This window comes from Dama dama, chromosome 22, assembly GCF_033118175.1.
Source record: "Dama dama isolate Ldn47 chromosome 22, ASM3311817v1, whole genome shotgun sequence".
Lineage (NCBI taxonomy): Eukaryota > Metazoa > Chordata > Mammalia > Artiodactyla > Cervidae > Dama > Dama dama.
The window spans coordinates 6,646,335-6,658,349 of NC_083702.1; the positions used below are offsets into that span (position 1 = coordinate 6,646,335).

A 12,015-nucleotide genomic window follows, 5' to 3' on the forward strand; every position below is an offset into this window, starting at 1 on the left:
AGCCTGGTAGACTACAGTCTATGGCTTTGCAGAGAGCTGGCCACAACTGAAGCAGCTGAGCACACATGCACACATTCTGTCAATAGTCAATGTCTAATAATTCACACTTGGTAATTTTATTTTAGGGTTATATTTATTGTAAATCTACTTACATCACTTGCTTACATCCATGGATCAAAACATCAATACTTTCTGGTTTAAAATTGAGCATTTTTTGTTAGCCAGAAAATTAGTGTAAATTAACAACAACAAGGCATCATTTTCCACCTAATCAGTGAACTGCTGGCGGGTGGGCCCCTCAGACATGCTGGCCTGTGAGAGTTAAGCCTGGAACTGCTTTAAGAAACTTAGTGTAACAGGAGGGACTAAAGAGTCACCAGCCTCGAGATCAGGTGATGGTCCTGAGACGCCTTCAGACAAGGATTTGCTGGAAGCTTGGACAATAAGTGGCATTTTCATCAAGTAGAGAGCCCTGAAGGGAGAGTCATTCAGCTCTACATGAGAAGGGGGTCAGGAAAGTCCATTCATTTCTTTTTCCGCCAAATAATATCCCATCTATAGCATGGATATGCTACATTTTGTTTATCCATTTTAAGGTAATAAAATAAAGAGAACAACATTTTTTAAAAATAAAAACCTTAATGGAATTCCTAACCAGGATCAGTTTTTTAGATAAACTAGAAAACTCAGCAGATTTCTTGGCAACTGAAAATTTAGGTTTCTATCATTGATTGGATTCATATTAGACTTGCCAAATGTTAACATATTGGGCTGGGTGTATAGTCCACATATGTACTAGGTATCTCAAAACAGTTTACTTTAAAACACCAGACCATAAGGTAGGATTCCAAATTATAATGATTAGGGAGACCACTAACAAAGCAACTGGATACAAAATACACTTCTATTTTAATGGATTTTTAAATTAGAATTCTTAAAGTGATAAAATATGGAGCTAAAAAGAAAAGACAATCATTGATCTGCCTGGATAAGATTTGTAGTACTGAACAAATTGGATGTGTTACATATTCAAAAGCACATTTGATGAATCTGTTTTCTGCGTTGATGTCAATATTTTTAACTTTCAGGTGCACCAGAACAAGGACCAAGTGTGGAAGGTCTTAATGTACCAACAAAGGCTGCTGTAGGCGGTATGTGTTACCCTGTAGTCTGATTTAGAGAGTGAGGTTAATTAAGAAAAAAATGAATCCTGTCTATACATTCTGCCTAGAACTTACAATGTAATAAGATTTATTTAAACAAAAAATGCTGTTTTGTTTTGGCCAGCTTGGTGACTGTGAAACGCATTAGCCTCTGTACCCGGCAAAGGTTGCTCTTGATGCTTTTTGATTTGCTGGTTTATGTCCCAGCACAGGCAGAGGGCAGAGCAGCCACATCATTCCTAGTTACTCAAGAACTCTTAGCATTTTCTTCTTTCTGATTGTATTGTAGGTGAACTTAATCTCTAATTTTTCATTATCAGGGAAATGTAATCTGAAATTAGTGCATATCACACTGCATTAATTGGAAAGCAACAGCTTTGGTGAAAAATAACTAAACTATTAGGAATGTCTCAGGTATTTTCCTCATGTATTAATAGACATGTAGGAGGCTGGATGCAGGTTATATGACTGCCACAATGCACATCTAAAAGAAAGTGAAGAAAAGGAGGATTTCCATGAATGTCTTTTTTTATACTCCAAATGTAATGATGTTATTCTCTCATTAAGGACTAAAAATTTTAATCTTCATGGTTTTATGCTATCTTTTCCTGTTAAATCACATTCTCATCTTTGTAAGAAAAGATTTTATTCTTACTAGGTCTCTTACACATAATTCTAAAACCAGAATATGTAATCTATGATTAAAATTTACCCAGAAAACAACTTTTAAGAAACTTTATCTAAAAGCATCATATATTTTTGTGCAATTTAGTTAGTAATGCTACCAAAATAATAGAATGCTTTCCATTTCTGATTGGTTAGTATGATAAAATCTGTACATAAATCAGAGTGGGAAAGCACTTCACTGGCTGCTTTAGTTGTATACATAATGCCTGGCTAACTTTATATTTTAAAACAATTTTGAAAATTTTTGAAGAGTAGAGATTACTAGGCGAGTTTGTTCTAATATTCAAAATGCTCCTGAAGAAAGTGGTGAATGAGGCAAGCTCAGGCTGTTTATTTCTCTGCAATGTGGTGTTCCCCGCCGCCACCCCCCCCCCCCCCAAAATATATACTCTCTGAGTTTGGATGCAATCTGAAAATACTGAGAACTCTATTTTGATGAAGCTCTGTTCATCTGAAATACTTTGATGTACTTGAGTCTCTGGATGACAAACTAATGTGGAATATGTTATAGTCTCTTAAACAATAAAATACAGTATCTTAGAATTTTTCAAAAAAATACACTAAAAATAGGAAAATTATGTATTGCCAATGGTCTGACTTTCTACTTTTTGTCTTTTGACAGAGATTTCTTCTATCATAAAAAAGAAACCAAATCAAGCTAAAAGAGGAGTGAGTATTATGTATAAACTGTCTGGTGATTTAGCTCTAAAATGACTCTTAGACTCGAGGAAGCCACCTTGTCATTTTTACTTCTTTTGTTTTTGAGCCACAATCTGATAAATGCGGCTTTGATAAAAAGTTGGTTTGCTCAATGGAGTGACGTTATACATGGTGAAAATGTTCTGCAGTGAGTGTTTCAGATTTCTCTGTTGGCGATAAAGCTCTGAAATAAAAATCAACCAAGGCTCCCTGGGGTTTCAGTCATGCTACCGTTTCTAACAGTGCCATTGGGTGAGGCTGGGAGTGTTGTCCGCGGTTGAACGTTCAGCTTCTGAGGTTCCGTTCAGAGCCCCTGCCGTGGACGCAGGTGCGAGGGCTGAATCCTGACCTCGTCACTTGCCAGCTTTGTGATCTTGGTCATGTCTCTTCACTAACAAGAGCTCAGGTCCTCCTCCGTCGCCCGGAGATGATGACCGTGCCGGACTAAGTAATAACCCTCAGTAACTGTCAGCTGTCATTGCAGACATTCTCAAACAGTTGGGTACAACATAATCTTCTACTGTATCCTCCAGCTTGGGGCCAAAAAAGGAAGTTTGGGAGCCCAGAAACTGTCAAATACGTGCTTTAATGAAATTGAAAAGCAAGCCCAAGCCGTCGATAAAATGAATGCACAGGAAGACCTTCTGTCCCGGGCAGCACCTAAGGAAGAGTCCATGTAAGTTTGATCAAATCATAATACGATTCTAGTGTCTACAGTTATTAACTGGGCTTCCCAAGGTGGCACTAGTGGTAAAAAACCCGCCTGCCGATGCAGGAGACGCAAGAGACTGGGGTTCGATCCCTGGGTTGGGAAGATCCCCTGGAGGAGGGCATGGCAACCCACTCTAGTATTCTTGTCTGGAGACTATCCCACGGACAGAGGAGCCTGGTGGGCCGCAGTCCACAGGGTCGCAAAGAGTCAGGCAGGACTGAGGCGACTTAGCACGCGTGTAACACGCAAAGCTATTAACTAAATGACTCTGAGATTTGCTTTCCAAATGCCATTTATTTTTACATCTGTGTGTAAGGAGGGAAATGCAGAATTTGGTATTATGAGAGTTAATACCACATGGACATGTAGATGAGAAGGAGAGAGACCAGTATTTAGGGAGGGCAGCCACCATTTCCAGTTGAAGTTGTGTGGACAGGATTTGGGTGGGGTCAGCAAGAAGGGAAAGATAGAGGTACTTGTGTCAGGAGGTACTGCCCCAGGAAAGATGCTCAGCGTCGTTAGTCATCAGGGAAATGCAAGTCAAAGCCACAGGGAGATACCTCCTCACTCTCAGGGAGCTGTGATCAAGAAGACGGAAAACTAGTGTTGGTGATAATTAAGAAACTGGAGCCCTCATGCTTTGCTGGTGGCAAAGTTACTATATGACCCAGCATTTCACTGTGCAGTATATTCTCAAAGTAATGTATATGCCCACAAAGTCACACAGAAACTTGTACACATGTTCACAGCAGTACTAATCCCTATGGCCGAAAAGTAGAAACAACCCAGATGTCCACCAGCTAGTAAACAGATGAACAAAATGTGTGTGTCCGTATAGCGGAATATTATTTAGCCATGAAAAGGGATAAGGTACTGATACATGCTGCAGCATGTACAAATCTTGAAAAATTTATGCTGAGAAAGACCCTGGCCACAAAAGACCACATATTTTATGATTGCTTAGATGTGGACTGTCCAAATCAGGCAAATCAAGAGACAGAAGCAGACGGGTGGTTTCCAAGGGCAAGGGCCGAGGGAAGAATGGGGTGGGACTGTGGGTGGGTGGGGTTTCTTCTGGGGTGATGAAAATGTTCTGGAATTAGATAGAAGTGATGGTGATAGCCTTGTGAATATGCTAAACTGAATTGTGCATTTTAAAAAGGTGAATTTTATGATATGTGAATTATATCTCACTAGTGAAAATGGTGTTTATAATGTGAAGCCCCATTGGACCTAGCGACTAACTTCTAATTGTGTGATGGAAGGTTTTGGGTATGGTGGAATCTCCAGAGGTGCTGAGCCTGGATTGTGAAGAGGTCTCAGAGGCAGACTTGGGGGTGGTGGCAGAGAGAGGGAGGAAGGAATAGCCTAGGAGGATGAGGAAGAGGGAATCTAGACAGTGGCTATGGGGTCCTGCCTGGATTGGAGACATTGGAATGATGGTGTGGGTCACCCTGAAGTCAGACCAGCTTGGGGGTTTACGTCACATCTGAGGAGAGTGCCATGAGGCAAGGGTTTGTTTTGGAAAGTGTGTTTGGTCGTGATATCCAGGGCAGAAAGAATGGGGGGAAACCTGGAAGCCAGGAGCCCAGCCCAGAGACTTGTTTTAGGTAGGTCCTTAAGGTTCTTGAGAGGATGTCACTGTGTTGAAAACAGAAGGGACACATGGCTACCTGGAAAGGACCGGTGACTGGCATAAGGGTCCAGGGTCGTAAGGAGAGAAGAAAGGAAAGGCGTCCTGGATTCCTGTTTTGTACACATGTGTATTTTATTTGTATGGTATTTTCTCTTGTCATGTGTATCTCTTGTGTGTGTGTGTTAGTCACTCAGTCGTGTCTGAGTCTTTGTGATCACATGAACTGCAGCCCACCAGGCTCCTCTGTCTGTGGGGATTCTCCAGGCAAGAACACTGGAGTGGGTTGCCATGCCCTCCTCCAGGGGATCTTCCCGACTCAGGGACTGAACCTGGGTCTCCCGCATTGCAGGCAGATTCTTTATGATCTGAACCACCAGGGAATCCCCTATCTCTTTTAGCGTGGCTTCCTTACTACAGGCTGTATAATGAAGAAAATACTGCTACTTCCTTTACAAGATTGTTAGAGGTTCATCTAGTTAGTGCTCATTAGAGTGCATCAGACAATGCCTGGCGCTTAGTAGGTGCCCAATCAGTGTAGTTTCTTGCTATTCACACTCAGTTTGCTCAGTGAAGGTGAAGTCACTCAGTTGTGTCCGACTCTTTGTGACCCCATGGACTATGGCCTACCAGGCTCCTCCGTCCATGGGATTTTCCAGGCAAGAGTACTGGAGTGGGTTGCCATTTCCTTACCAAGAACAAAGCTTCAGATGGTAGCTAACTCTACAGCGAGCTGAGCCATGAGGGAAGCCCAAGAATACTGGAGTGGGTAGCCTATCCCTTCTCCAGGGGATCTTCCCAACCCAGGAATCAAACCAGGGTCTCCTGCATTGTGAGTAGATTCTTTACGAACTGAGCTATCAGGGATGCCCTTGTTCAGTGAACTTCTTATGATAAGCCTGAATCATTTGAAATGGGTGGTTACTCCTCACTGTCATTTAACTCACAGCACCTAGGGGGCAGCACTAAACTGTATTTAGGTTAAATGCAATTTGAGATGTCAAAGAGGCTTCACTGGTGGCTCAGATGGTCAAGAATACACCTGCAATGCGTGAGACCTGGGTTCAGTCTCTAGGTTGGGAAAATCCACAGGAGAAGGACATGGCAACCCATTCTTGCCTGGAGAATCCCCCTAGCAGGCTACAGTCCATGGGGTCACAAAGAGTCGGACACGACAGTTTGTTGTGATCCACACAGCCAAAGTCTTTAGTGTAGTCAGTGAGGCAGAAGTAGATGTTTTTCTGGAATTCTCTTGCTTTTTCTATGATCCAGTGGATGTTGGCAATTTGATCTCTGGTTCCTCTGCCTTTTCTAAATCCTACTTGAATATCTGGAAGTTCTTAGTTCACGTACTGTTAAAGCCTGGCTTGGAGAATTTTGAGCATTACTTTGCTAGTGTGTGAGATGAGTGCAATTGTGTGGTAGTTTGGACATTCTTTGTCATTGCCTTTCTTTGGGATTGGAATGAAAACTGACCTTTCCCAGTCCTGTGGCCACTGCTGAGTTTTCCAGATTTGCTGGCATATTGAGTGATTTGAGATGCTCTGTGTAAGATTCACTCTAAGTTGTCACAGACTTCACTTTGATGTCTCTGACTTAGCTAGGTTTCTTAACACTGAGAAAGGCGGAAAGTTAAATCTGAGTGTGTTTGGGAGTGGACTCCGTGCAGATCACTCGTGCATGAGGTTTTCTCAGGGAACTGGTAAAATTGTTGCCTGATCAGAACAGGAGACGGGGAATTAGAAAGCAGCAGTCCCCTCCCTGCAGGTCAGGGGGACAGAGACTAGTGCGTTAATGTTAGAGACAGTACCAGCCTTAATCTGGACTGCTCGATAGAGCGTAAATGCGAAGATGCAGATCATGGGGTGTTTATGAACTGGACTTGGGAACCCAATGAATCCCTTTGTTCAGAACAGCTGCAGCCCAGGCCCTGACCACCGCCCTGCCACTCACAGCTGAGCATCACAGCTCAGTTTCACCAAACCAGTGCTGTACCAGCTGTGAGAAGTGTCCAGGCTTTGTTTACTTATTTACTTTTTAATATTTACTTATTTATGGGGGCTTTCCTGGTGGCTCAGTGGTAAAGAATCCACCTGCAATGCAGGACATGCAGGTTCAATCCCTGGGTCTGGAAAATCTCCCAGAGAAGGAAATGGCAACCCACTCCAGTATTCTTGCCTAGAGAATCCCATGGACAGAGGAGCCTGGTGGGCTACAGCCCTTGGGGTCACAAAACAGTTGGACATAACTTAGCGGCTAAACAACAATGTATTTATTTGGCTGCGCTGGGTCTTAGCTGCGGCAATGTGGGATCTTAGTTCCTCAACTGGAGATCGAACCCAGGCCCCCTGCATTAGAAGTGCAGAGTCTTAGCCCCTGGACCACCAGGGAAGTCCCCAAGAGTGCTCGCGCTTTATGTTAGTCTTCTGCAACTTCATTTTTTGAAATGGCTGTACATAAAGTTATTTCAGTCAGCTGTCAGGAGCAGTATCGATTCCTGTGTGTTCTGAGTGTGAACTGAACTATCCGTGCAGCAGCCTCATCCTTCCAGGCGTTTGGTCCTCAGGGATGTCTGTGTGTACAGCTGGTAGGAGAGTAAGAGGAGGCAGAGGTGCTGCTGGAGCTGCTCCCGGGCTCTCCCTGAGTCTGGAGGGCGTGGCCAGCCCTCCTCCAAGCTGGTCCTGGAAGGGCTCCTGTAGGTCTGAGAAGTGCAGAGTCCCAGCGTCTTTATTCTGTTAGTGCTTCCAGGGCCTGCATGTTAAAGTGCATGCTTTTAATGAGCGATACAGCCAATTCCGCGGCAGGTACCCCAAAAGGGAAAACTTCCCCATCTCACACTCTCTTGAAATTCTTCATCCCCATCCATTCATCTCCAGAAGACTCTGTTACCACAGTTGTAGCTTTTTGTGATTTTAAACAGATCTACTAGTGGCTCAGAGGGTAAAGCGTCTGCCTGCAATGCGGGAGACCTGGGTTCAATCCCTGGGTTGGGAAGATCCTCTGGAGAAGGAAATGGCAACCCACTCCAGTACCCTTGCCCGGAAAATCCCATGGACGGGGGAACCCAGTAGGCTACAGTTCATGGGGTCACATAGAGTCGGACACGACTGAGCGACTTCACTTCATTTTACTGTTTTCCCCCAAAAATTATACTTGAAAGAAGATTGCTTATTTTCCTCTTTCAAGCACAATTTGGGGGGGAACAGTAGATGTATTACCATTACCTGATCTGAAGGAATAACAATAAAGAAAACAAATGGCCACATTAAAACAAAACAGAGGGACTTTCCTGGTGGTCCAGTGGTTAAGACTCCAAGTTGCCAATGAAGGGGGCCTGAGTTCAATCCCTGGTCAAAGAACTGGATCCCACATGCTGCAACTAAGAATTCACATGTTGCAACTGCGGATCCTGCGTGCTGCTACTGAGACCTGGCACCACCAAATCAAATACATATAAAGAATGAAGGCATCCATTTCTTTAATGCCAGGTTCTGTTAAAGTCCAGGTATACAAAGCATGTTCTTGCTGTAAAGAAATGCCTAGCGGGAGAAGCATATATATAAGCAAGAGCAGAAAACAGAATAGAAATCCTGCTTGACTCATTAAGAAGGGAAACAGCAAAAGCGAGGTTATTTTCTCCTAGTAAGAAATTGTTATCACTTCCTTTCACTACAGAGAAATGTATTTATATTATTAGGGAGTTTATCTAGTACCTTTCTCGTGAAGGATTTGTGACATTTTATATAATTTTATAAAATGGACAATATCTTAGAAATCCTGATAATGTACGTATATCATTTTTCAAGTCCCTGAAATTTTGTTGCTATTTGCTAATATAATAATATACTCTTGATAATATAGGCCTGGTTTTCTTAATAAGAAATTAAGTATCTATAGCATTTTTGGAAACGTAAGAGTAAGGGACAGTGTTTTATTCATCTCTCCTCCCTCCCCCCCACTGGGTGCATTATTTGTCACAAGTATTTGATAGATAGGTGACGGGTATCTGACTGGTGGTGCAGAGGAAACTATTGACTGAAGGATGACAGCTCCATTTTGAGTGTTCTCAGAGCTTGGTTCCATAAAGAGACCTTATGGGGAACCTCCCTAGTGGTCCAGTGGCTGAGACTCCATGCTCTCAATGCTAGGCAGCCTGGGTTCGATCCCTGGTCAGGGAACTAGATCCCACATGCCACAACTAAAGATCCTATGTGCCACAACTAAGCCCCGTTGCAGCCAAATAAATATTTTTTTAAAAAGGGAGAGAGACCCTATGGGAAATTTTCTTGTAAACTGAAGAATCCTTTTGCAATGCAGTAATCCCTTCTTAATTTACCTGTTAAGTCAAATATATTTATATATATATGAAAAGTGAAAGTGTTAGTCGCTCAGTCGGGTCCGACTCTTTGCACCCCATGGACTGTAGCCCGCCAGTCTCCTCTGTCCATGGAATTCTCCAGGCAAGAATATTGGAGCCATTCCCTATATATTTGGACTTCCCTGGTAGCTCAGCCAGTAAAGAATCCGCCTGCAATTCGGTTTTGATCCCTGGGTTGGAAAGATCCCTGGAAGAAGGATGGGCTCCCCACCCCAGTATTCTTGGGCTTACTTGGTGGCTCAGATGGTAAAGAATCTGCCTACAATGCTGGAGACCTGGGTTTGATCCCTGGGTCGGGAAGATCCCCCGGAGGAGGGCATGGCAACCCACTCCAGTATTCTTGCCTGGAGAGTCCCATGCACAGAGGAGCCTGGTGGGCCACAGTCCCTGGATTAAGAAAGAGTTGGACTTGACTGAGCAACTAAGCCCAACACAACACACACACACACACATATATAATCTTAAACCAGAACAAACCAGTGAGACTAATCTCATACTTTTGTTACATAATGTGGAAGTATAGTTAAAAAAAAAAAAATCTGCATTTTACTATCCTTTATAGAAGTAATTTAAGTATTTATTATGTTGTGACATATTATGATACGGTAAGTAATATAAGCTGGAACAGCAATTAGATTCAGCAGCAACCAAAAATTAGCTGTAAACTCATGCACCTTCTCATGAGCATCTACTCGAAAGAGATCTTTACCCAAAAAATGCCAGCTTGCTTTTATAATCATTAATCATGGAAAGTTGCAGCAAGCTAAAAGCATGTGACATGTTTAACATTCTTGGTATTTTAACTTAAGAGCACAGAATTAGCGCTAAGTTAAGTAGCATTTGGTTTTTCTGGCAGTGTTTCATCATTACGATTAGCCTATAAAGATCTTGAAATTCAGATGAAGAAAGATGAAAAGATGAACATGAGTGGCAAGAAAAAGGCAGAATCAGAGAGACTTGGCATGGGATTCGGAAATAGCAGAAGGTAAGACTCTGCTTTCTTGGGTTTCGTAAGGTAAGCTGGTTTGCTGATCTCGCGTGGACTTTCCCTGTTAGTTTCCGCTTCGAAAGCGTCTTCTCCTTGCTCACGTCCTTCAGTTGTGATCTAATGCAGTCGGCCCGCAGCGCTCTCTATCTAGGGCTTCTGCCTTTGCAGATTCAGCCAATCGGGGATTTGAATATATTGGGATAGGGAGAATTCCAGAAAGTTCCAGAAAGCAAAACAAATTTTCTGTACATACCATACTTAAGGACAATGATTTACATAGTATTTACATTGCATTTATAATTATTTATATAGCATTTCCATGGGATCAGCAAAGAGACAGCACTTAGCAACTAAATAGCAACAGATGTAGCCCTTACATTGAATTTGGTGTTATTAGTAACTAGACATGATTTAAAATACAAAGGAATAGTAAGGATTTTTGGGGGGGGTGAAGTAGAGAAGGATAGCCTCCTTACTTTGCCAAGCAAAGGAGGACACATCAGGCCTCTGCCTTGAAAAATTATGTGTCCCTGAGGATTGTTTTTGTTGGCTGGGGTCATAGAACCAGTCCCCCTCAGATACCAAGGGACAACTGTGTTTACTCCAGCACAAAAAATTCCAAATTTGATTATTAAATAAAATGAAATAGGTCTGATTGTCATTAAATGGATGCCATAAACATAACTTTCATATGTGACTGTATTTTGTATAATTAGTTACAGTCCCCACTAAGGTCCAGTATTTTTTAGTGCTTGTACCACAAAAATATTTTTCTATTGTTCATGTTTGTAACCCCCTGAATAAATTATATTTTTGTTGAGAGAATAAATTATAGGCATTCTTTGGTGAACACACGTATCTTCATGAACTAATATTCTTTTTTTTCCATCTTATTCTCTATTTTCTCAAGTGGTATTTCACATTCAGTGACTTCAGACATGCAGACCATTGAACAGGAAACGCCAATCACAGCAAAACCGAGAAAAAAGTATGGTGATGACAGTGACGACTCATATTTTACATCCAGCTCCAGGTAATCTGTTAAAAATCATCCTGAAAATATTGTTTTGAAAAGCAGCAATTGATACAGACTTACTAGTTTTTCTTTTTTTTACATCAGGAACAAATACAAATAAGTTTACTTCATTGTTTTTAAAAGCTTTGGCTGGAGTCAAGGATGTCCTTTGGAAAAAAATTGGGGTCCCCTTCTTTAGTGGATGATATTTGCTAACTTTGAAATGTTTGAAAATAAAATCAGCAGCCAGGAATTAAAATCAGAGGTGGGGAAGCTATATTTATATAAAATGTGAAATTGGAGAAATACGCAAAACCCCAAAGATATATGTTAAGTCATTTAGTCTTATTCCAACAGTTGGAATGTTTCCCAGCTGCGCCTTTAGCAGATTCTTTTGTTTTCATACCTCCGGCTTCTGGAGTCCCTGATTGGCAGGATATAGAATATTAAATGAATGCTCTTTGTGTGTGTTTATGTATGAATGAAAAGCACTGTTGCCCTCTCAGGGGTTCCCAGGATAAAGCCTAGGCCCCATCCTTCAGCCCTCACCCTCCGACACGGACAGGTTACCTAACTCCAGTGTGAAGCCGACCGTGGAGAGGCCGTGCTTCAGGTTCAAGCTGCCCGCAGAGACGGAGAACAAGTTTAACTTGAACTGACTCACTCTGTGCGGTTCTTCCAAGAACCTGATCAGCATCCGAGGGAGGCCTGCTGAGCAGCCCCCGAGTAAACCTGGGCTG

General features: G+C 42.3%; 1 protein-coding gene across 1 annotated transcript in view; it reads left to right on the forward strand.

Moving 5' to 3' along the window:
* ARFGAP3 (ADP ribosylation factor GTPase activating protein 3) overlaps positions 1-12,015 on the forward strand; it is a 49,801-nt gene that overhangs the window by 21,222 nt on the left and 16,564 nt on the right. The window contains exons 7-11 of the mRNA XM_061124382.1: positions 1,089-1,151; positions 2,473-2,519; positions 3,083-3,225; positions 10,129-10,257; positions 11,171-11,293. Coding sequence (XP_060980365.1) covers positions 1,089-1,151; positions 2,473-2,519; positions 3,083-3,225; positions 10,129-10,257; positions 11,171-11,293 — 505 coding nt within the window. The remainder of the gene's footprint in view (positions 1-1,088; positions 1,152-2,472; positions 2,520-3,082; positions 3,226-10,128; positions 10,258-11,170; positions 11,294-12,015) is intronic.